The sequence below is a fragment of the Gobio gobio genome, assembly GCF_949357685.1.
Source record: "Gobio gobio genome assembly, chromosome: 21".
NCBI lineage: Eukaryota > Metazoa > Chordata > Actinopteri > Cypriniformes > Gobionidae > Gobio > Gobio gobio.
This window is the reverse complement of record NC_137117.1, coordinates 13,842,599-13,865,150: the sequence shown is the minus strand read 5'-3', so window position 1 is coordinate 13,865,150 and position 22,552 is coordinate 13,842,599. Positions and strand designations below refer to the sequence as shown.

The 22,552-nt window shown below is 37.7% G+C and overlaps 1 protein-coding gene across 2 annotated transcripts in view; it reads left to right on the top strand.

Moving 5' to 3' along the window:
* The first annotated feature begins 5,741 nt into the window (after window positions 1–5,741).
* nfatc2a (nuclear factor of activated T cells 2a) overlaps window positions 5,742–22,552 on the top strand; it is a 45,194-nt gene continuing 28,383 nt past the window's right edge. Inside the window, exons 1-6 of one of the 2 annotated variants that reach the window (XM_079802855.1) lie at window positions 5,742–6,011; window positions 10,934–11,861; window positions 12,777–12,945; window positions 18,263–18,465; window positions 18,562–18,734; window positions 21,873–22,013. In XM_079802855.1, coding sequence (XP_079658981.1) covers window positions 5,954–6,011; window positions 10,934–11,861; window positions 12,777–12,945; window positions 18,263–18,465; window positions 18,562–18,734; window positions 21,873–22,013 — 1,672 coding nt within the window. In that variant the 5' untranslated portion in view covers window positions 5,742–5,953. Of the gene's footprint in view, window positions 6,012–8,629; window positions 8,961–10,933; window positions 11,862–12,776; window positions 12,946–18,262; window positions 18,466–18,561; window positions 18,735–21,872; window positions 22,014–22,552 lie in introns of those variants that run through there. The other variant, XM_079802854.1, reaches the window with a different exon arrangement.

The following is a 22,552-nucleotide window of genomic DNA, read 5'->3' as shown; positions in this document are numbered from 1 at the left end:
GAGATCATCAATGAGCCTTGGCCACCCATGACCCTGTCGCCGGTTCTCCACTGTTCCTTCCTTGGAGCACTTTTGATAGACACTGACCACTGCAGACCTTGAACACCCCACAAGAGCTGCAGTTTTGGAGATGCTCTGACCCAGTCGTCTAGCCATCACAATTTGGCCCTTGTCAAACTCACTCAAATCCTTACGCTTGGCCATTTTTCCTGCTTCTAACACATCAACTTTGAGGACAAAATGTTCACTTGCTGCCTAATATATCCCACCCACTAACAGGTGCCGTGATGAAGAGATAATCAGTGTTATTCCGGTCATAATGTTATGCCTGAACGGTGTGGATATATACATATATAGTTACAACAATTATTTTAATATTTTATATTATGATGCTGAAAATTCAGCTTTGATCACAGGAATAAATTACATTTTAGATGACAAATATATGTTTAATTATATGTTGTAAGACATTAAAATACTTAGTGTTGTGTTGTTTTTGTCTCATTGTTTGAGGGCTCATCGTTCATGTTTGACAGATATCAATGTCTCATGTAAACTCACTCACCACTCCTCTCAGTTACCTGGGAGACAAATCCCAAAGCTGGATGCCAAATTGTTGTTCGTTAATCCGGAATGGGAGATGGAGACAGATTTAAGTTTTGCTGCTCCAACTGGAAACTTCTAGCCTGGATGCCAGCTGAATTTAGCCCCGCCCACAACATTTGAGGTTGGGAAATTCGGTCTGAACTTGATCCGTTGTGCAGCAACTATGCTCAAACCAGAGCTGTTCGGACCAATGAAATTGTCAGGGCGGGCTTTATACGATGATGGTCAGATGATAAACAGTAACGTAACCATCCACGTCACCAAAGAGCGCTTGGGTTGAATTTGTTTACTAAACGGAGAACTTGTTGGTATATGCATTCACCTTTACTATTTCTCTCAGATTCCGTTGTGTTGTGGCTTTATTTCGTTGTGTTGTGGCTTTATTTCGTTGTGTTGTGGCTTTTTCATTGTGTTGTGGCTTGATTTCGTTGTGTTGTGGCTTTTTCTTTGTGTTGTGGCTTTATTTTGTTGTGTTGTGGCTTGATTCCGTTGTGTTGTGGCTTGATTTCGTTGTGTTGTGGCTTGATTTTGTTGTGTTGTGGCTTGATTTATTTGTGTTGCGGCTTTTTCGTTGTGTTGTGGCTTGTTTTTGTTATGTTGTGGATTTATTTCGTTGTGTTGTGAACTTATGTATGCTTTTTAAATGTCGTTGTGTTGTGCACTACTGGGCCACCGTAGTTTTGTTAACACTGTAACAAAAACCACAAACTCACATAAAAAGCCAAGAGTCAAACTGCCCAACTAAATCAAAACACTGATCACCATAATGGTGACCAAATATTTTCAATAAAACATCAACATCTAAACCTCTGTTAATTCTCAATTAGAGCTTCTATAGATGTCTTTCAGGGTTGGTGTCAAACTCACTAGGACTGAACTTGCCTACCCCTGCTCTAAAAAAAAACTATGGTATAATTGTACCCTAAGGACCAATTGGGTACCTTTTAAATGTTTTGTTCCCCAAGAAACAAAATGGTACCTCCACTGTACCTTTTTTCTGAGAGTGTGAAATGACCTCTATTTTTAGTAATAATAAATGGTCAGCTGAATGGCTAGTATGTTATTCTGAGTGAGTGACCCCGCATGAGGTAACAAGGCAAAATGGGAAAAATGACAAGTCAATAGAACATTTTGGAACTGATCAAGCACATGGGCTGAAGATTTTCCCTTTTCCGAAACATGCCGAGAGTTCTCCGTGCATGGGACGTGATATAAAGTGCCATTTCCATATGAAATCTGACTGCTTAAAGAGCACCTATCATGGAATTTTGAAATTTACCTTTCATGTAGTGTGTAACATAGATCTAAGTGAACAAAAACATCCTGCATAGTTTGAAATATGACAGTGCACCGTATATATAGTTATTTTCTTTCAAAAGTAAGAGTCGACTCTGAGTCATTTTTAAGAATCGTTTGAAGACCGAAGCTTTTTCTCTGACTAGATGACGTCAACTTGTCAAGTTATTTGAATACAATACGCCCACTTATTGCGCTCCAAGACGCCAGTGAAAACTAGAAAACATCATGGCGACGAGACGCTGTGTTCTGAAGTGTGACTCAAAAGCAAACTTTTTTTAATCTGCCCAAGGATGAGCATTTGAAGACTAAGTGGCTTGAAGACAAACCATACATCGTCGCGACTGAGTGTTTATTAGTCGTCAAATGTATGTTTCGCGATCTCAGGAAGCTTTTATTATGGACTTCTATTATGGCACATGGTTCTTCTTCGTCTGTCTGTACATGGACTACATGTGCACAGAGCGCCCTCCGGCTGCCAGTATGAATTGAAAACAACACATAAGAGACTCAATCGCTCATGATTAGGCTATATCTGCGCATTTTGAGGAAGTATTGAATAAAAAATACTCCTCTGTTTAGAAATTTGACACAGACATATGAGAATCTATCAATATGTCTCCTCATCTGCACACTTTTGAACTAAAAGCCCTGAGGGATGTTGATTTGTCGTGAGGAGAATAGAGGAGTTTTTTTAGGAATGAGATCAGCTGAGGCTCATATTACAATCAAACGGTACAGACGCGGTTTTCATATTCATAACTCCTGACACATATTAACAAATTACTGTCACTATAAGACTTTGATGGGCGTTCCGTTTCCGAAAATATCTGCACAAACTATACCAATAACAACTGACTGGGTCATCGGACCAATCACTGCAGATTAGCGTCACGTAAAGGCGGGGTTTTGAAAAGTGAATCACTAAAGGAATCATTTGAGAATCGCTGTCAAAACAGGTAAAAATAAATGCATATTATAAGAAAACTAAAGTCTTTTTTGTCATTGCATGCATGCAAAACTGTTGTTGGGGACTTCTAAAACAATATTTGGAACATTTTAAATGCCATGATAGGTGCTCTTTAAATACAAATGTTGCTATTGGAAAAGTCAAATGTTGTAACCCAGACTTGACAGCGGCGCTTAACGGTCATGGAAACTGTTCCGGGGACCTGGAAAAAGTGTGTCTTTTGAGCAAAAGATGGAACTGCAATCCCGTCGTCTGGAAAGATGCGTTGTGCCATATTAATTTACTCATTCACGATTCGGGTTGCATAAGAGTGCTGTAACAGTGAAGGAATGTACATCTGCTCTCTCGGGTTAAACGTGCACTCGTTTCACACCACGTTCATCTTCCTCTGCACCTCCAGCGCTCAATTTAAAGTATTCGACGCTCACTGTTTCCACCGATGGCACCGATGAAGCTTTAGGCATTTCAGCGTGAAGAAAAAGCTTTTCCGTACGGGTTATGTCAGGTCTGTAGATGTACAAAAAGGATCTAATTCAATCAAGAAGTGATAATGAAGGCCTGTGTCCAGACGCTTTCCAGAGGTCCGTGTAGGATCCAGTCGGTGAGAGCCGCACTTCATTCATTCCAGTGTTTAAACAAGTCAGTGTATCATATCGCAGAATTTTCCGGGATAAACTTTACAACAGAGTTTAGGCAAACAGGCCCGCTTCATGGTCTCACTCGTCAGCCACGTGCAGTTTATTTTGGCATCCTTCACCATCCCAGAATGCAGCAGCTTTTTCATCTGGGCACTGGGAGAAGCTGTTAATGTGTTACACTAGATTTTCTTGAAACGTTTACTGCTTAGGTTTACCCAAATGCGCTTATTTGATGTGACCTGGTACTTTTCAGCATCGAGCCATAATCGTACGTGATTTAATACGTGAAATGCTCGAGTGGCTGCTTCCTAAACACACTGATATGGTTGGGGGAAGTAAAACTCACATGATCTGATAATGTCCACTTTTAAAGGCTGATGGGTGTATATCCAGTTCCTTGTGATTAATAAACCGTACTTGTATGACCTTTTTTGCATTTCAAAATGAATAACATTAGCTTTTCAGAAATGTTTTACTGCTGTCCAAATTAAGCATGTCAAATAAACTTTGAAAACTTTGGAAGAATTTCAAGAGTGGCCCAATATTTGGGATTAGAAGGGAAAAAATTCATAAATAAACCATGCCACATTTTCCGTGGAAAATTTTATGGGTGTATAAACTGTCTTATTTCAACCATAACCTTAATCCTGGTCTGTATATTGTGGCATTTTAGTGGATGTAAATAATTTTGTTTTATATATAAATATATATATATATATATATATATATATATATATATATATATATATATATATATATATATTATTCATTATAGTAATATAATAAACCATTTAAATATTAATTACATAAAATGTGTGTGTGTGTGTGTGTATATATATATATATATATATATATATATATATATATATATATATATATATATATATATATATATATATACTGTATATATTAATGTATTATCCTCTTAGGGGATATAAAGGATTTTTTACACATTTAAAAATATTAATAGTCAATAATTTTATGATAATTATAATACAAATAATTTAATGAATGACGCAAGGTTAAAATTATTTACATTACACACACACACACACACACACATATATAATAGTCAATAATTTTATGATAATTGTAATAAAAATAATTTAATGAGTGATCCAAGATAAAAAATATTTACATTACACACACACACATATACAAATATATTAGTCAATAATTTTATGATAATTATAATCAAAATAATTTAATGAATGATCCAAGGTAAAAAATTATTTCCATTACACACACACACGCACACATAATTATCTATAATATCTCTATAACAATGATAATATAATAAACCATTTGAATATTAATTACAATATATATACACACACACACATACATACATACATACTTAGGGGATATCAATTATTTTGTTTGTTTTTATACATGTTTTACTATGTTAATAGTCAATAATTGTTTGATAATTATAATAATAATTTAATGAATAAACAAAAGTACACACACACATTTATATATATATATATATAAATTGTAAATATATATATACTGTAAATTCTTATAAATGTATGTTATAAATACATTGTAAATAATTTTTACCTTGGTTTATTCATGATATTATATGTCAATTATTTTAAAATATTAATATGAATTAATTCTTCTATTTCAAAAATAATAATATATTTTAAATTATATTTTTCTGTTCCATTTATAGTCCTAGAGGTCATCTGAGTGAATGTTATTAATTTTGAATATTCTTGTGAAATCTTTCTCTGAAGAAGATTTTTCTTTTGATATTTTGCGGGCTAATGCAATCCCATTCAAACACTTTTAGGTTGTCCGTATACTTGTTGTCCATTTCTTTAAGACTCTGTAGGTTTAAGAAGCTGTAGGTTGCTCAGATTTAATGAGCCTTGTCCTTTCAAAACCCTGCTGTGTGTACCTCGTCTCTTTCATGCATATGCTTAAACATGGCTCCTGTTTTCATTTTTCTCCCCCTCCTCTTCCCCTCAACGCTAATTTCTTCAAGCCCACAATGAAGTTCTTGTGCGCCACTGTCTGAGAGAAGCCGCAGAAATGCCTTGGCGCAGAGGCTGGAGACGTCATGGATTCCTGAGTGCGCGCTCTGCAGGAAAGCCCTGAGTCTCCGAGATGGAGCCGCTCCAGGTTTCCATGGCAGAGCGCACAAACAGGAGGAAACACTGAGGGAATCCCGTTATTTTACAGCATTGGCCCATTATAAACACCCAGAGCCGGGGAAGGAAGCCGCTCTTGATACTCAAGTCAATCCTCAGAGCAGGCAAAGGAGTTCATACCACACAGAGCTCTGCTGCTCTTGCACACCACTCTTTTTTGCACTTACAACGGAGTATTTGCTTTTTCGCTCTCAGCTCTGTCACCTCTTCCTCCAGATTTGTTCCTGCTATGAACTTTAAGGAAAGGCTATTTTTTGTCTGTTAAATTTTTGTATATTTTCCAAATGTTTAGAGAGTCTTGGAGACTGATGCACTTCCACAGCATGAGGTCGATGGATCAAGGTATGGATGGCGCGTGCTGAAGTGTTGTGAATTACTGGTAATCAATAATTTGATTTTTAATGTTTTCTTATGCCAAAACTGTTGATGATTTTAATGCTAAACGCAGTGTAAATGATGTGAACTCATTTGTAATGTATACAAATGTACAGTAGGAATTGCATCATGAGGGAACTCTCAATATTGACATCAATATTCAATCATTCATGCTTTTGGAATATTGAACATTATTTAGTGTTAAGAACTTGTGCATATTTGATATTACGTTGCTTTTATTCCCCAGGCGCATGGCAAGTTAATGTGAGTTTAGTCAGAGAGAAGAGATGCGGTTGTTCAGGTGCACTTGGGTTTAATTAAACAGCGTGCCTGAAATCTCATTGTCTGTGATGCACAAAACATGAAATGTCAGTCTTATTTCTTATGACTCACCATGAGTATTGGATATCACTATAGTTACATCAAATTCAGGCTCCTTGGCTATTCGTAGTTCATGCTGCAATGGAAACTTCAGGTAATGTTTAATAACCCTAGATACTGCCACTGTGTAAATAATCACATTCTGTCATTTCGGTCTATAAGAGTGTGGATTTGTCTGGAATAAGAGAGCAAGGCTTTTTCCAGTGTAGTTCCCAAAAAAATATCCACAGGTCAGAATAGGATCGAGGCGTCCGACATGGGCAGAAAGTGGGTTGAAATAATAAGTATTCATGTAAAATAGACAACTAAGATTTGTCAGTGTCCACAAGATAAAATTATAAAATACAATTTCTGGATGGATGGATGGATGGATGGATGGATGAATAGATAGATAGATAGACAGACAGACAGACAGACAGACAGACAGACAGACAGACAGACTGATAGATAGATAGATAGATAGATAGATAGATAGATAGATAGATAGATAGATAGATAGATAGATAGATAGATAGATAGATAGATAGATAGATAGATAGATAGACAGATAGATAGATAGATAGATAGATAGATAGACAGACAGACGGATAGACAGACGGATAGATAGATAGATAGACAGACAGACTGATAGACAGACAGACAGACAGACAGATAGATAGATAGATAGATAGATAGATAGATAGATAGATAGATAGATAGATAGATAGATAGATAGATAGATAGATAGATAGATAGATAGATAGATAGATAGATAGACGGATAGATAGAGAGACAGATAGATAGACAGACAGACGGATAGACAGACGGATAGATAGATAGATAGATAGATAGATAGATAGATAGATAGATAGATAGATAGATAGATAGATAGATAGATAGATAGATAGATAGATAGATAGATAGATAGATAGATAGATAGATAGATAGATAGATAGATAGATAGACAGACTGATAGACAGACAGACAGACAGACAGATAGATAGACAGACAGACAGATGGATAGACATATAGACAGACAGACAGATAGATAGATAGAAAGACAGACTGATAGATAGATAGACAGACAGACGGATAGACATACAGAAAGACAGACAGACGGATAGACAGACAGACAGACAGACGGATAGACAGACATATAGACAGACAGACAGATAGATATAGATAGATAGACAGACAGACAGACAGACAGATAGATAGACAGACAGATGGATAGACAGACAGATAGATAGATAGATAGACAGACAGACAGACAGACAGACAGACAGACAGACAGACAGATAGATAGACAGACAGACAGACAGACAGACAGACAGACAGACAGACAGACAGACAGATGGATGGATGGATGGATGGATGGATGGATGGATGGATGGATGGATGGATGGATGGATGGATGGATGGATGGATGGATGGATGGATAGATAGATAGATAGATAGATAGATAGATAGATAGATAGATAGATAGATAGATAGATAGATAGATAGATAGATAGATAGATAGATAGACAGACAGACGGATAGACAGACGGATAGATAGATAGATAGATAGACAGACAGACTGATAGACAGACAGACAGACAGATAGATAGATAGATAGATAGATAGATAGATAGATAGATAGATAGATAGATAGATAGATAGATAGATAGATAGATAGATAGATAGATAGATAGATAGATAGATAGATAGATAGATAGATAGATAGATAGATAGATAGATAGATAGATAGATAGATAGATAGAAAAAAGGGTCAAAATCCACAGGTCAAAATATGATTGAATCGTCTGAAATGGGGGGAAAGTGGTTTGCTATAATAAATATTCATGAAAAACAGGCAAATAAAGTTTTAGAAATGACCACAAGTTAAAAGTTTGCTTGCTCATTGTGTAGTGATGAACACCCGGGGGCAGCAGTTTCTTACGGGATGAAGTTCGGATTCACACCCGCCCGGATGTTGAGCTGTGATCGAGAGATGGTTGCTCTTGTTGTCGCAGTTCTTATATCTAGTGTCTGTCAACAAGAGGCGCGTGTCATCCATTTTATCACATCCTTCTGATTGACAGAATGTATTGTACTACTACCTATACCACACCAAACACACAGACAAACCTTCTCAAACTGTCACTGTATCACAAACAAGCGACGCGACGCGACGCAGTAAACGCGTCCTGTTCGTTCCGTTGCGTCCATTCGGAACGAGTCCTGTTCACTGGAAGCTGATTCAGTCGCCGGTAGTGTTCACGGGGGTGTGAGTGAAGTTTAAGGCGGAAGCTGAACTTGCACTATCGCACGTCTGTCGTTCGTTCTCATTCATGCGTTTGGGTGCTCGTATTCCCAGCGTGCAAAACAGCCGGCGTTCTCTCGACACGTTTATGAAGTTGTTGTGGTGTAAATAAATCAGATTGAGACAGATGAGCTCTTTTTACGGCGATAAGGCTGCGTTAGGGCTGGCGGAGGAGCTCAGTCAGGTGAACTGTCAGGATGAGCTGGAGTTTGAATATCTTTTTGAGTATGGAGACCCCACGAGACCTCAAGGTTTGTTTTACTAAACTTCTGTATAAAATATGTGATGAAGAATATAATGATCAGCATAATGAGGTCTAGCTGTTTAAACTGTTGTAAAGAAGCATATATCCTACAGTATGTGCATATGATTTCATTTAATAGCCTATACCGTAAAAATATTGTATATTTAATAATATATAGGATATAGTAATATTACAATGTAATTCTATTTTTAATTATATGTTATTCTAATTATTGCTAATAATATTTTATTTAAAAAAATGTTTAATTGTGATTTATATCTAAGTATTTTAATAACAAACAATCACTGTTCACAATACTTGTTATCATTACCATCATTTTAGACAACAATTACATTTCTCCAAAACCACTTAAAATTTGGTTATGATGGAAATGACAGGAGCACACCTCGTCCCGGACGACAGAAGGACATGTAATTCATTTATTAGATTAACTTTCATTATCTCAAAGTAGCATTAGGTGTCATCACCAACCCAGTCAGTATGTGATCATTTGATTAATACACAAAACATTTCTTAATATTTTTTTAAAGTTAATTGACAGGTGTGAACACAACGTGCTAACACAACTTGCTAACACAACATTACAAGTACCAAAATAGGACATGTGATAAATAACCGAATGCAAATTTTCTATAGAATGAATGACTAGTTTTCTCAAAATGTGTAGTATTCAACAAATCACATTGACCCAATATTTCCAGTGTGATGAAATGAACAAGAACAAGGTTTGTAGTTGACAGGTTTGGAAGTAAAAATCCTATTTGTTCATTAATACAACTCTATAAAGGCAGGCCTACTATGACCTACAAAGTTGTTAATCGATGGTATATGTTTCAGCCTGCGTTATTTCAATCATGCTTAATGGGGGAATTCTTGGTCAAATCTATTTTACATAAACTACAGAAATCCTCACCAATCAGAGAACTGCGACAAGTAAATTACGTCAATTAGCGCTTCCAATGAAACGGCGCAAATTGTGTATGCATATTTTGCAATACATGGAAAATATATAATTTCATACATAATCAACATCTTTAAAAATCAATAGTTTCATATTTATCTATTGTTTTTAATTCGACTGTCATTCGCAATGCTTCATGGGATTGTAGTTCTTTCCTTCATTACAGCCGTCAAGGCACATCTTTTTCTTTTTGTCTGATTTTTAAAATCTTTTTTTGCTTCAAATCAAAGTTTGTAATGTTGTGATTCACCTTGAAGCTGATTGGTTTGGTTCACGGCTTATACATTTTAAATGAAGACTTTTTTTTCAAAGTATTTTTTCGTAGGAAACGTAACTGAAAAAGTGTATTATTGAGCACCACTTGCAGAATATATTATGTGACAGCAGTCTTCGACATGTTTAGCATACAGCATACCACTACTTATTTTAAAGGGGCTTTTTTTAAATTTACATTTTCAACGTTTTTTAGTGTGTAAAGTCCCTCCAGCGGGTGTTATTCTCTAAATCAGTGTTTCTGAACTCCCTGAAACAAGAACTAGAGTCTTGAGTTTTCTTCCGTGAACGAATACGTCACAATATTCTTCATTTAAATAATTCCCGTCCAAGGCATACGCAAGTAAAGTGGGCGGGGCCTGGTTGAGTTAGTTAGTAGTGTTGAAACTCGTCGTTATGCTAAGGGACGTGACATTTCCAAAACACGCTCTAATCGATTGACCAATAACAAACTCCCTAATCCAGCCGACCAATCAGAGCGCTTTTTGGAAAGAGAGGCTTCATAGAGACAGGAACTAAACAGAGCGTTACTGACAGACTGGGAAGAGAGGAGCTGCAACAATGTCAAATATGTGAAAAGAATGTGTTTTTCAAGCATATTCTAGCAGACCACAAAAACAAAATCAAGACTTTGTAGAAGGGCATAATAGGTCCCCTTTAAATAGTAGACACAGACAGCAGTGTTTGAGTTTTTGGACCCACTTTGTGTCTTTTGCTGTTTATAGATGAGCAAAGCATCCCCTCCGACAAAGATCTCATCTCTCCTCCCAGCCTCTCCTATCCTCTGGTGGAAGCTTCACCGTACGGCATCAAGCCGTGTGCGTCTTCCTACTCAGAGGTCAACCCCGAAGGTCTGTCTGGTTACGATCAACTGGAGGCAAAGAACTACCTGGAGTACGGCAGACCCAACAGCCAGGCCCTGAGCCCCCGGATTGAGATTACGCCCTCCCGCGAGCACTATAGTCATGGTCGAGACTCCCTCCAGAACCATCTGGTGAACACCAGCCCCAGTCCCGGGCTCACCGTGCCCGGTCACGATCCTCTGGCCTACCGGGAGCCGCAGTGCCTGAGTCCCGCCAGCAGCAACTCATCCACCTCCTGGCACTCGGAGAACCTCTCGCCCTGGGCCTCGCCCTGCGTTTCGCCCAGCAACAGCCAGGCGACTGGAGATCTCTGCCCACGACTTCAGGGCGTCCACACGGGTTCCCCTCGAACCAGTCCGGGCACTTCTCCACGAACCAGCCTGGCCGAGGACGGCTGTGTAGGGCCGCGCTCTCCTTCCCCCCGGCCCGGCTCGCGTTCCACCTCCCCTCTATGCAAACGCACCTACGAGATGTACAGGAACCCCAACCTGGTGGCAGTGGCCCGATCACGCAGCCCGTCCCCCCACGGTGGCCACGAAGAGCATCACGTCGGCCATTATGGCTCAAATAACCTCTCAGGGTCCATGAATGGGTTCGCCGTTGGCCAGGCTAGTTCCATTCCAACCAAGATCGTGAAGACTAACCAGCAGGCCTACCCGCTCTACCCAGACAACCACACTGAGAGTTACCTGGTGTCATGTGACCAGGATGGGAAGACCAAACCTGGCCCTGAACCCTTCTTCGTAATCCCTCAAATCTGGCCTAAACAGCTGGTGTCTGGCATATGCAGGTAAAACATCATTTTCTTTCTATGCAGGGCTTGCTTGAAGAGTGACAACTCTGATTGGAATTAAATCATTATAGTTATGTGCCTTTTGTCACCACTACAGATTGGTAAATTATGTCTATATTTAAAATGAAAATCTTTTCATTGTACACTGGGTGTTTCAATACCGGTCTAGAAAGTAGGGTCATTGATGACCGATATGCATATGTATACATAATACAATTTAATGAAAATAATACGTATTATTCTTATTTCTCTGGTCTATTATTTGTTGACATCAGCTGAGCAAGCAAGTTATTGGCCGGTGCATATAATCTATAAATACTTAATAAAAAGTGTCTTATGCTCACCAAAGCTGCATTTTTTTAAATACAGTAATATTATTAAAATTTAAAAGAACTATTTTCTATTTGAATATATAATAAAATGTAATTTATTCCTGTGTATTTTTAGCATCATTACTCCAGAAGTTCAGTGTCACATGATCCTTCAGAAATCATTCTAATATCATTTTCTGCTCAAGAAACATTTCTTATTATTATCAGTGTTGAAAACGGTTTCATATTTCAGTGGAAATCATGATATACCTTTTTTATCTTTTATTTCATTTGAAATTTGTAACATTATAAATGTCTTTACTGCCAGTTTTAATTCATTGAATGAGTCCTTGCTGAATAAAAATTATTAGTTTCTTCTTTTTAAAAAAAAAAGAAAGCAAAGTAAATCTAACTGACCCCAAACTTGTTTTGAACTTTCAAGTACAAAAACATGTATTAGTTGTGCGCAGTTTGATCTGGCGTCAGTCACACAGTCTTAGGTGACACATTCTGCATGGCTTGTGCACCTGCTGCTCTTTTCATGCAACAAATCGGATATGTGAAGCAAATGAGCATGACTATCATCTTTCATCTCTCCCAGCATCCCCGTGGCTTCCCTGCCCCCCCTGGAGTGGCCCCTCCAGAGCCGCACCGATCAGTACGAGCTCCACATCGAGGTGCAGCCCAAACCCCACCACAGAGCCCACTACGAGACCGAGGGCAGCCGGGGGGCGGTCAAAGCCCCTACTGGAGGTCACCCTGTGGTCCAGGTGGGTGTTCATTCTGTCTTCTAGACGTGCGTGTGAAGGTATTTCCTAGTCATTATGCAGCGTGAGGTGATTTTGCCTCAGGTCAGGGCTATGAAAATGGGCATCTGCTCTTCTGTGTGTTGTCCGGGCTTTTATCCACCCTCACACAAATGAATGCACTCATTCATTAGTAGTGCATGCTAAGACGAGCATCACTTTTGCTATTGCTCATGCTTACAGTTAAAATCTTGAATCCTAATTATTTCAACGTCAGCTTGTCACATCAGCTCATTTTATTTGATTTTTTTGTATTTTATTTTATTTATTATATTAGTTATATTTAGTATATATTTGTTTTTACATTAAATTTTTAATTTAATTTAATTTTATCAATAGCATTTTATTAATATTTGTATTTGTATCACTTTTGCATTTTATTTTAATTTTTGTACATTGATTTATTTTAATGTATTTATTTTTACTTTTTATTATTATTATTTTTATTATTTTTTACTTTTTATTATTATTATTTATTTTATTTTATTTTTAAACTTTTTTATATTTATTGTTATTTTTCATGGTGGTTTTAGAGCAAACCGGTGTTGCCATTTATTTTTATTTACTGCTTTTTCTTTCAAGTTGCTTCAAACTCTTTAGGAAGTTGTGTTTGTCCAGGGGTTTTACAGACGCACTTATGGCAGCTGTGTTCTGAAGACACATGATGTTGCTCAGTTTGTTTACCACTTAAAGTTTGATGTTGCTTTGGTAACAGTTTATGTGAAAGCCCTCTTGTTGCTTTTTGCTCTCTCAGTGTAAACCATTTTTAATGGTCTTGTTAGCGGAGCGGCCAGCATCCTTCCGATGTCAGCGCTCTGGTAAAGATTGCAGACTGCCTTGGCAAAGCCAAAATGTTTAATGCTTTCCATTCCCTGGCGCTCGCTGTGGTCAGTGCAGCCCGTCGCTGGCCAATCACGTGGCGGGGAGTTACTCAGGACTGCTCCTTCCTCTACTTTACTTTTCCGACCTCACGACTGACTCACCGCTCGCCAGCTGCCATGGCAACCAGGTTCTCAGATGGCCCATGGAAACGGCCGTGTTTACCCACCTCATGAGCCCAGCTCTTGTGCCCGACTCACTCACCTGTTTCTTAAAGAGACATATTTAGACAATGACACTATTTATAGAATTCAGCTGTCATAATCAATTAAACATTGTCATTACTAAAAAGTTATTGCTATTAATATTAATATGCTATTTCAGTTACATGTTAAAAAATATAATAAACATATTTTATAATTTTGTTTATTTGTTTTATGCATGTTTTATGTATTTTCTATCTATTTATGTTTTATTTATGTTTGTTGTTTTAGTTATGTTTGATTAATTTATGTATGTTTTAGTTAAATTAAATTATTTAATGTATTTATTTGTGTTTTTTATGTATGTATGTTTTGTTTATTTATTTATTTGTTTGACTTGCGTTTAATTTATTTGTTTGTTTTATTTATGTATTTTACTTGTTTTATTTATTTATTTGTTTTATTTTATTTATTTTACTTATGTTTTATTTATTTGTTTGTTTTACTTATGTTTTATTTATTTATTTATTTTACTTTAGTTGTGTATGTTATATTGGTTTTATTTATATTGTATTTATTTATTTATTTTATTTATGCTTTATTTATTTGTTTATTTATTTATTTATTTATTTATTGTTTTATGTTTAAATATATATATATATATGTTGTTCCTGTGATGATAACCCCTCCCAGGTTCATCATCACATATGTATATATGTTTTATTTATATATTTATGTATTTATTTTGGGATAAAATGTGACTCTGACATGTTTAGTAGGTGTTGTGATATTAGAAAAAATATATTTGAATGCCATATTTTAAATAATTTTGATGTTCATTCCACTATTGTTTCATATAAAATTGTTCTATAGTCTGTTACATCAGAAGTAACTGTAATCAAAGGACAGAAAAATTGAGAGTAATCCCTTACTTTACTTTTTCAAGGAAGAAATTATTAAATTAAATTACAGTAATTAATTACTTAATAATGCATTATGCCCAAAACTGGAAATGTCTTAGAAGCAAGAGACTAAAGCAAACGTTTCAGTTTGCCCTCGATTTAATCTCATTGCTGCCTAGAAAAAAAAAAAGATATTAAAGACATCTAATTTATGATTTCTCAGATGTTGACTCATTCATGTTCTCTTATAAAGAGCCACTTAGAGACCAGTTTACTGTATTGTTACTAAACCTAATACTGTCTGCAATGCTCCAAATGCACGCATTTCAACCCCTATATCTCATGCAAAACATTGTTTTTTTACCCACTTTTGTCCATCAAATATGAATTTGTAGTGTTGACACATGCCCTGCTAGAGTAAATTTAGCTGCCTTTTCATGCTCTGTGGTTTCTGCACACTTCCTTCCGATGCAGACGTGTCTTTTTAAGAGTGCGCATCGAATTTGTTACCTGCAATTTTGTGTCATCAGTTTTCACATGGCTCTGCTTGTGCAATCTTGTCATGGTGATTTGAATATTTTCAGTAAATCACAAAATGAGACCATAGTAGCGATGGTTCATCTTTCTCTACCATCAGTCACTTGCAAAGGAAGTGCTCAAATGTATTCATTTTGATAGTGCCTAATGCTTCATTTATCATAAAGTTTGTTTGTTTCTAAAGGCTGTTAGTCATTTAACAAAAGTGAGACATTAGATATGCCATGCCCTAAAATTTCAGTAGGAAATACACTATTTTGCCAAAGTTTTGGGATGCCTGCCTTTACATGCACATAAACTTTAATGACATCCCATTCTTAATCCAGAGGGTTTAATATGGAGTTGGCCCACCCTTTGTCTTTTCTGGCTTTCCACAAGGTTTAGGAGTGTGTTTTTGGGAATTTTTGACCATTCTTCTAGAAGCGCATTTGTGAGGTCAGGCACTGATGTTGGACGAGAAGGCCTGGCTCTCAGTCTCCGCTCTAATTCATCCCAAAGGTGTTCTATCGGGTTGAGGTCAGTCAAATTCCTCGACACCAAACTCGCTCATCCATGTCTTTATGGGCCGACGCTTTGTGCACTGGTGTACAGTCATGTTGGAACTGGAAGGGACCATCCTCAAACTGTTCCCACAAAGTTGGGAGCATGAAATTGTCCAAAATGTCTTGGTATGCTGAAGCATTAAGAGTTCCTTTCACTGGAACTAAGGGGCCAGGCTCAACCCCTGAAAAACAACCCCACACCATAATCCCCCCTCCTCCAAACTTTACACTTGGCACAATGCAGTCAGGCAAGTATCGTTCTCCTGGCAACTGCCAAACCCAGACTCGTCCATCAGATTGCAAGACAGAGAAGCGTGATTGGTCACTCCAGAGAACACGTCTCCACTGCTCTAGAGTCCAGTGGTGGCGTGCTTTACCCCACTGCATCCGACGCTTTGTATTGCACTTGGTGATGTAAGGCTTGGATGAGCTGCTCGGCCATGGAAACCCATTCCATGAAGCTCTACACACTGTTCTTGAGCTAATCTGAAGGCCACGTGAAGTTTGGAGGTCTTTTGACTCTGCAGAAAGTTGCCGACTTCTGCACACTGTGTCCCTCAGCATGCGCTGACCCCGCTCTGTGATTTTTACGTTGCCTACCACTTTGTGGTTGAGTTGGTGTTGTTCCCAATTGCTTCCATAATATCACTAACAGTTGACCGTGGAATATTTAGTAGTGAGTAAATTTCACGAATGGACTTCTTGCACAGGTGGAAACCTATCACGGTACCAGAGTTCACTGAGCTCCTGAGAGCGACCCATTCTTTCACAAATGTTTGTAGAAGCGTCTGCATGCCAAGTGCTTGATTTTACACACCTGTGGCCATGGAAGTGATTGGAACACCTGAATTCAATGATTTGGAGGGGTGTCCCAATACTTTTGGCAATATAGTGTATGTCAACACAGAAAAAATAAGTGAGTTTGCGATTTTCAAGGATATGAATTGCCATTTATAAGGGTTGCAGGTTCAATACCAAGTAAATGTGGCTTGAAAATTTTAGTTTTTGCAGAGATCATAATTGCTTTGTCATCAAAGTGCCCTTGAGCAATGCATTTATCTCTAATGGTAGGGGTTGTCCCTACAATTAGTTAACCTCAAGTTGTTTCAATAGAAAAGTTAAGCTCGCTAAATGATCAAGTATCTTTTTCACCCTCATATTATACCAAAACTGGTCTTTTCCTGCACAAAGCCCTTTATCCTTAAATTCCCTCTTAAATGACGTTCTCCAAAAGCCTTTGTGAAACACATCTAGTTGAAAGGTAGATAAACCCTGTTTTGTTGTGCACCTTATCTCACTCATCTACAACAAAATGACAAGGCCATAGTTGTTTTTCTCATTGGACATGCCATGTTTTGCATATGAAAATATGACCCATTTGCCTGTGTGTCGAACAGGATTTGAAAGCCCTTCTGAATTATGAACCTTCGGTGCAGGAATTCAGACACAAACTAAGATGCATTTGTGCAATTTTTACATTCATCTGCATATGCATAAACCATTTTTGCACTCAGCCACTGTGGACATCCCTGAGGGTTTAATACTGTATGATTTCCTGAATGCCATACCTGACTCAATCAGTTTTTGGTTTGAATTTAAGAATTTATCTTCCACGATCAGTCAACTGACACTGGAAGGACACAGCAGGCCACAAACTTTGCCACAGTCAGAGCTTGTGAGTGACTCATGGGTTTCCTGTAGAGTTTGAGGAGGTGAATCGGTGTAGAGAAAGATGTTTGCAGACTGCACACACCCTTCTGGCTTGTGTTCAAGGTTACCGGAGATGCTAATGTTTCCAGCAGGTCTGTGCTTCCCAACCAGGAGAGCAGACATTCACTAAAATAGTTGCTCTGGCCGCACTATTCACTTATATAAACGCTGTTATACATAAAAAATGAATAGTTTCCCACAAACATATAAATCAGCACAACTGTTTTCAACATTGATAATAATAAGAAATGTTTATTGAGCCTTAAATCATCATCATATTAGAATAATTTCTGAAGGATCATGTGACACTGAAGACTGGAGTAATGATGCAGAAAAAGCATCACGTCTGGAATAAATTACAATTTAAAAAACAGTTGTTTTCAATTCTTATAATAATATTTCACAATGTTACTGCTTTTGTTGTATTTTTGGTCAAAATAAAGGCAGCTTCTTTCAAAAACATCTTACTGACCCCAAACTTTTGAGCGGTAGTGTAAACTACAAATGATCGGGTTTAACATTCAACCATGCTAATAAAATATGTCTTTTTGCACTTTTCTGTGTGCAGTTGCGTGGCTACAGGGGCAAGGAGCCGCTTGGTTTGCAGATCTTTATTGGCACGGCAGACGAGCGCATCCTAAAGCCTCACGCCTTCTATCAGGTCCATCGCATTACCGGCAAAACCGTCACCACCACCAGCTACGAGAAGATCCTCAACAGCACCAAAGTCTTGGAAATACCTCTTGAGCCAAAGAATAATATGAAAGCAATGTGAGTTTTCCACTTTATGAAGGATGGTTCTATCAGATATATGCATTTAACATGATGGTTTTTTGGGGTTTTAAATTGCTTTTCAATGCTTCTCAGAATTGATTGTGCTGGGATTCTCAAGCTTCGGAATGCAGACATCGAGCTGCGGAAAGGGGAGACGGACATTGGGCGCAAAAACACGCGTGTTCGCCTGGTATTCCGTATTCATATTCCCCAGCAAGGAGGCCAACATGTGTCTCTACAAGTTGCTTCGCATCCCATTGAATGCTGTGAGTAAACGTCTTGTTTTTGGGGTCTTTTACAACGTCTTGTTTTTGGGGTCTACTAGAATAGGTTTTCATGCTTGAATGTTAAAGGGGCACTGCAGCGCTGGGAAGATGAATGTGTATTTAAACTGGGTCATTTATGTAGTAGAAATGTGAAATTATTTTTGAATTTGGTGCCTTCTAGACTGAGAAAAGACAGAAAATGTATTTTTGTCTCATGTGTATGAAAGACAACAACTCCCAGAATGCACTTGCTTCGCTGCCCTACGAGGCCACTCCCTACACCATCGTTTTGATCTTCATAATAATACGATAATTTCGTTCAGTTAGAGAATAAACACTGAGATAAGCGCGTGTCCAGTCTGGCACGTTTTCTGATCGCATATGGAAAGCTAAACTTTCATAGGAATTCATTGAAAAGTTGAAACACTCACTTTGGTCTGCATTTACATTCTGAGAGTGAGATCTGACCCCTGTGGGCGGGTTGAAAGCATGCGGAACAGCTCCATCTACTGGCTGTAGTTTTTAGGCTCTGGCCAAAAAATCCTCCGATGATGCAAAATGACGATATTTGCGTCATTGGAGGATTTTTTCCAGAAATGAAATGCATAATTCTCTCGTCTCAGGGGGATATGAGGGGAGAAAGTACCATAATTCAAATATACTACGGGGTTTCTACTGATACAAAGCTTAATGCTAAATCACTGAAGTGACCCTTTAAAGTCCTCATGAAATCAAAATCAAAATCGATCTTATTTACTTTGTTAGCACACATTACAGGTCTTAGGGTGAACAATTCATCCGTGCAAGTTACAGTAACACACAGAATATTTTTTTTTGCCGTGGTAATCTTTAATCAAAATCTGAAAAGTAACTTCCGGTCTGGAATGGCGTTCCCTTTTCTGATGACGGCAGTTTGACGGCTTGGGTTTGAATATCCTACACCACTCCCCTCCAACCGCTAGTCTGCTATGAGTGAGAGATGGAGAGGAGGAGCGCTGAAGTAAAACCCTGCCCTCTATTCCGTTTCACTTGGAAATGCGTCACAGCACTGAAGAAAAATCAGTTGCAACTTCCGGTTCACTGCGACTTTAAAGAAACGCATATTTTTTACCGTATTCTCCATTGCTGCAGCACCTCTCTTCATTGGTCAACTGCTTCAAGTGTTTGGGAAATGTCCCACCCCTTACCATAACCTTGAGTTTCAACCAAGCGGCAACATCCCGCAGTTTCTCTTGAAGCCAATACGGAAGTAACTTAAACTGCAATTCATCGACTGGCCACTAAAGGCAGGCTCCAGAAGGGAGCAGAATCTCATTGAGCCCCATGTTAAAATGCCCAACTTTACAGCAGAAAAAAACATGTTTACAGCCTGGGAAAAATTGTGGTTTTGGTCTATACGGCTAATTTTGCCCTTCATGACAACTGTGAGGGGGGTGATTTTTTTTTATAACTCATTCGTTTACATTATATAAAGCCTTAAAGTTCTGCATAATTAAGGGCGTGGCCACTTTGAGTGATGGGTGGATAGCCATTTATCTGCTGTCGTCCTGCCTCTTTGCCCAATTTCTGTTATCCAAGAGTGACGCGTGATGCTCGTCCATACTTTACGCTTCAAAACTGCTCTTCAGAATCTTATGGGTAACGTCAGGATCACAATGTCCATATTTTTTTACAGTCTATGGTTTCAACACAATACTAACTCAACCAGGCCCCGCCCCCTTTGCTTGCATATGCCTAAAAAAAAAGCATAATAGAACCCCAAAGTAAATTGTAGGTGATTTGAGTACTTGCTTTGAACTTTTTGAACTTAATTACTTTCTACATTTCGTTCTCGATGTATTAAACCAGAAAGGTTTAGCGACTGAATGTTGTAATATCTGTTTAGGTTTAAGTATGTGAATATTTGTCCTGCTCTTATCAGATATCAGCTGGCTTTGTCTTACATGTCATTCTGCCGCTCTGTCTGGTTGCTCTGCTTCCTCCTCGGTTAGGTTTCGTTTAATGCAAACCAAGTTAAACGGAGCAAAAGAGGAATGAATTTACAATGCTCCTGATAAACCCGCCAAACCCCTATTCCTGTATTAGGAAGTTAAATCTTTTCTGTCAGGCACTGAGATATCATTGCTGTATTTACAGACATATCGCACCCTGTTCTCAGGTAGCAAGGTGTATTATATTAAAAGTAGAGCGTACGCTTCGTTCATTCAGATTACAGCACGCCACACATCTGCCCAAATGTCACTCGTATTTGTCTTAATCACAGTTGCTGTAGCGGATATTAAATCATAGATAAGTTTAATGAGTGCATGTCCTTAATATCGTGACAACCAACCTCATAATCTTGTAAAACAGGATTTAATACTCCTTCAGCCTAGAGTAAATAAAGAGGTTGTTTAATATGCTGGACCATCCTACCTTTTTGTTTACATGGCTTAATGTCAATTTGGCTGAAGCAAATTCACCTAATTTTCCTAGTGAAAAGCATCTCAACTCCAATGCAAATATAAATTGCATGAATTCCCGGAGCTAAATTATGATATCTTCATGTGACTTGCATACTAGAATATTATTATGGATTGTTGCTTGTATCGTTTATTAGGCAACTTAAATGTAGGGCATCCCAATCACAGCATTATATATATATATATATATATATATATATATATATATATATATATATATATATATATATATATATATATATATATATATATATATATATATATATATATATATATATATATATATATATATATATATATATATATATATATATATATATAATAAGAGGATTTAAAAAAATCTAATAAAAATATATATGTGTGTGTGTGTGTTTATGTGTGTGTGTGTATATATATATATTATTTTATCCTCCCATAATAACCTAAGGTTAAGGGCCTTTTCGGAAACATTTTATTGGTCATTTAGCTGACAGTTTTTATCCAAAGTGGCTTATTGATTGCAGAATCAATAAGTTGTGGATCAAGCTGGGGTAAAGTGGCTCAAGGGAACAATAGCAATATTGGTCTCAGCAACTCTCCAGTTCGTGGGCCTCTCTTACTAGGGTTCAAACCTGTGACATTTAATTCCATCCAAACATCTACATTCTCTATTTTCTCTCACTGTTCGACTCTATAGCCCAGAGGTCTGCCCACGAGCTGCCCATGGTAGAAAAGCAGGACATGGATGCGTGTTCGGTTCTCGGAGGCCAGCAGATGATTCTCACCGGCCAGAACTTCAGCGCCGATTCAAAGGTGATCTTCATGGAGAAGACTCATGGTGAGTGCCGAAAGACTGATGTTCTGCTTAGTATATTTGCAGGTACATGTGAAATGTGTACGTTTGTCACATTTTATGTGTAGATTATGAGGTAATTTCTTCCTGTGTTAACATAATATGTATTGAAACGGAAAGTTAGGGCTGAACATACGGAATCCTTTGTTATTTGTTTTTTATTTTTATAGGCGGTGAGGAAACAAGGTCATTTTAATTAGGCAGCTGCTTTTTGCACTAATATTTGATTCTATTTACAGTATGTAAAAATAGTAGTATTTGCAATAGGCTTAGTGTATATAGTAGATGCTATTTATACATATAAATAGTGGCAGATACTATTTTCACCTCAGTGTTGTATATTAAACGGGATGCAATAATAACGTAGTGTGTAAATGATTACTGTATATTTATTAAAATTATTAAATAGATGCCGCCTTATTTGGGACAATAAAGCCCTCCCTACACCTACCTCTAACCAGGGGCGACGTTTACGTATGGTAGAGTATGGTAGAATATGGCAGTTGCTGTACCCTGGCAAAACA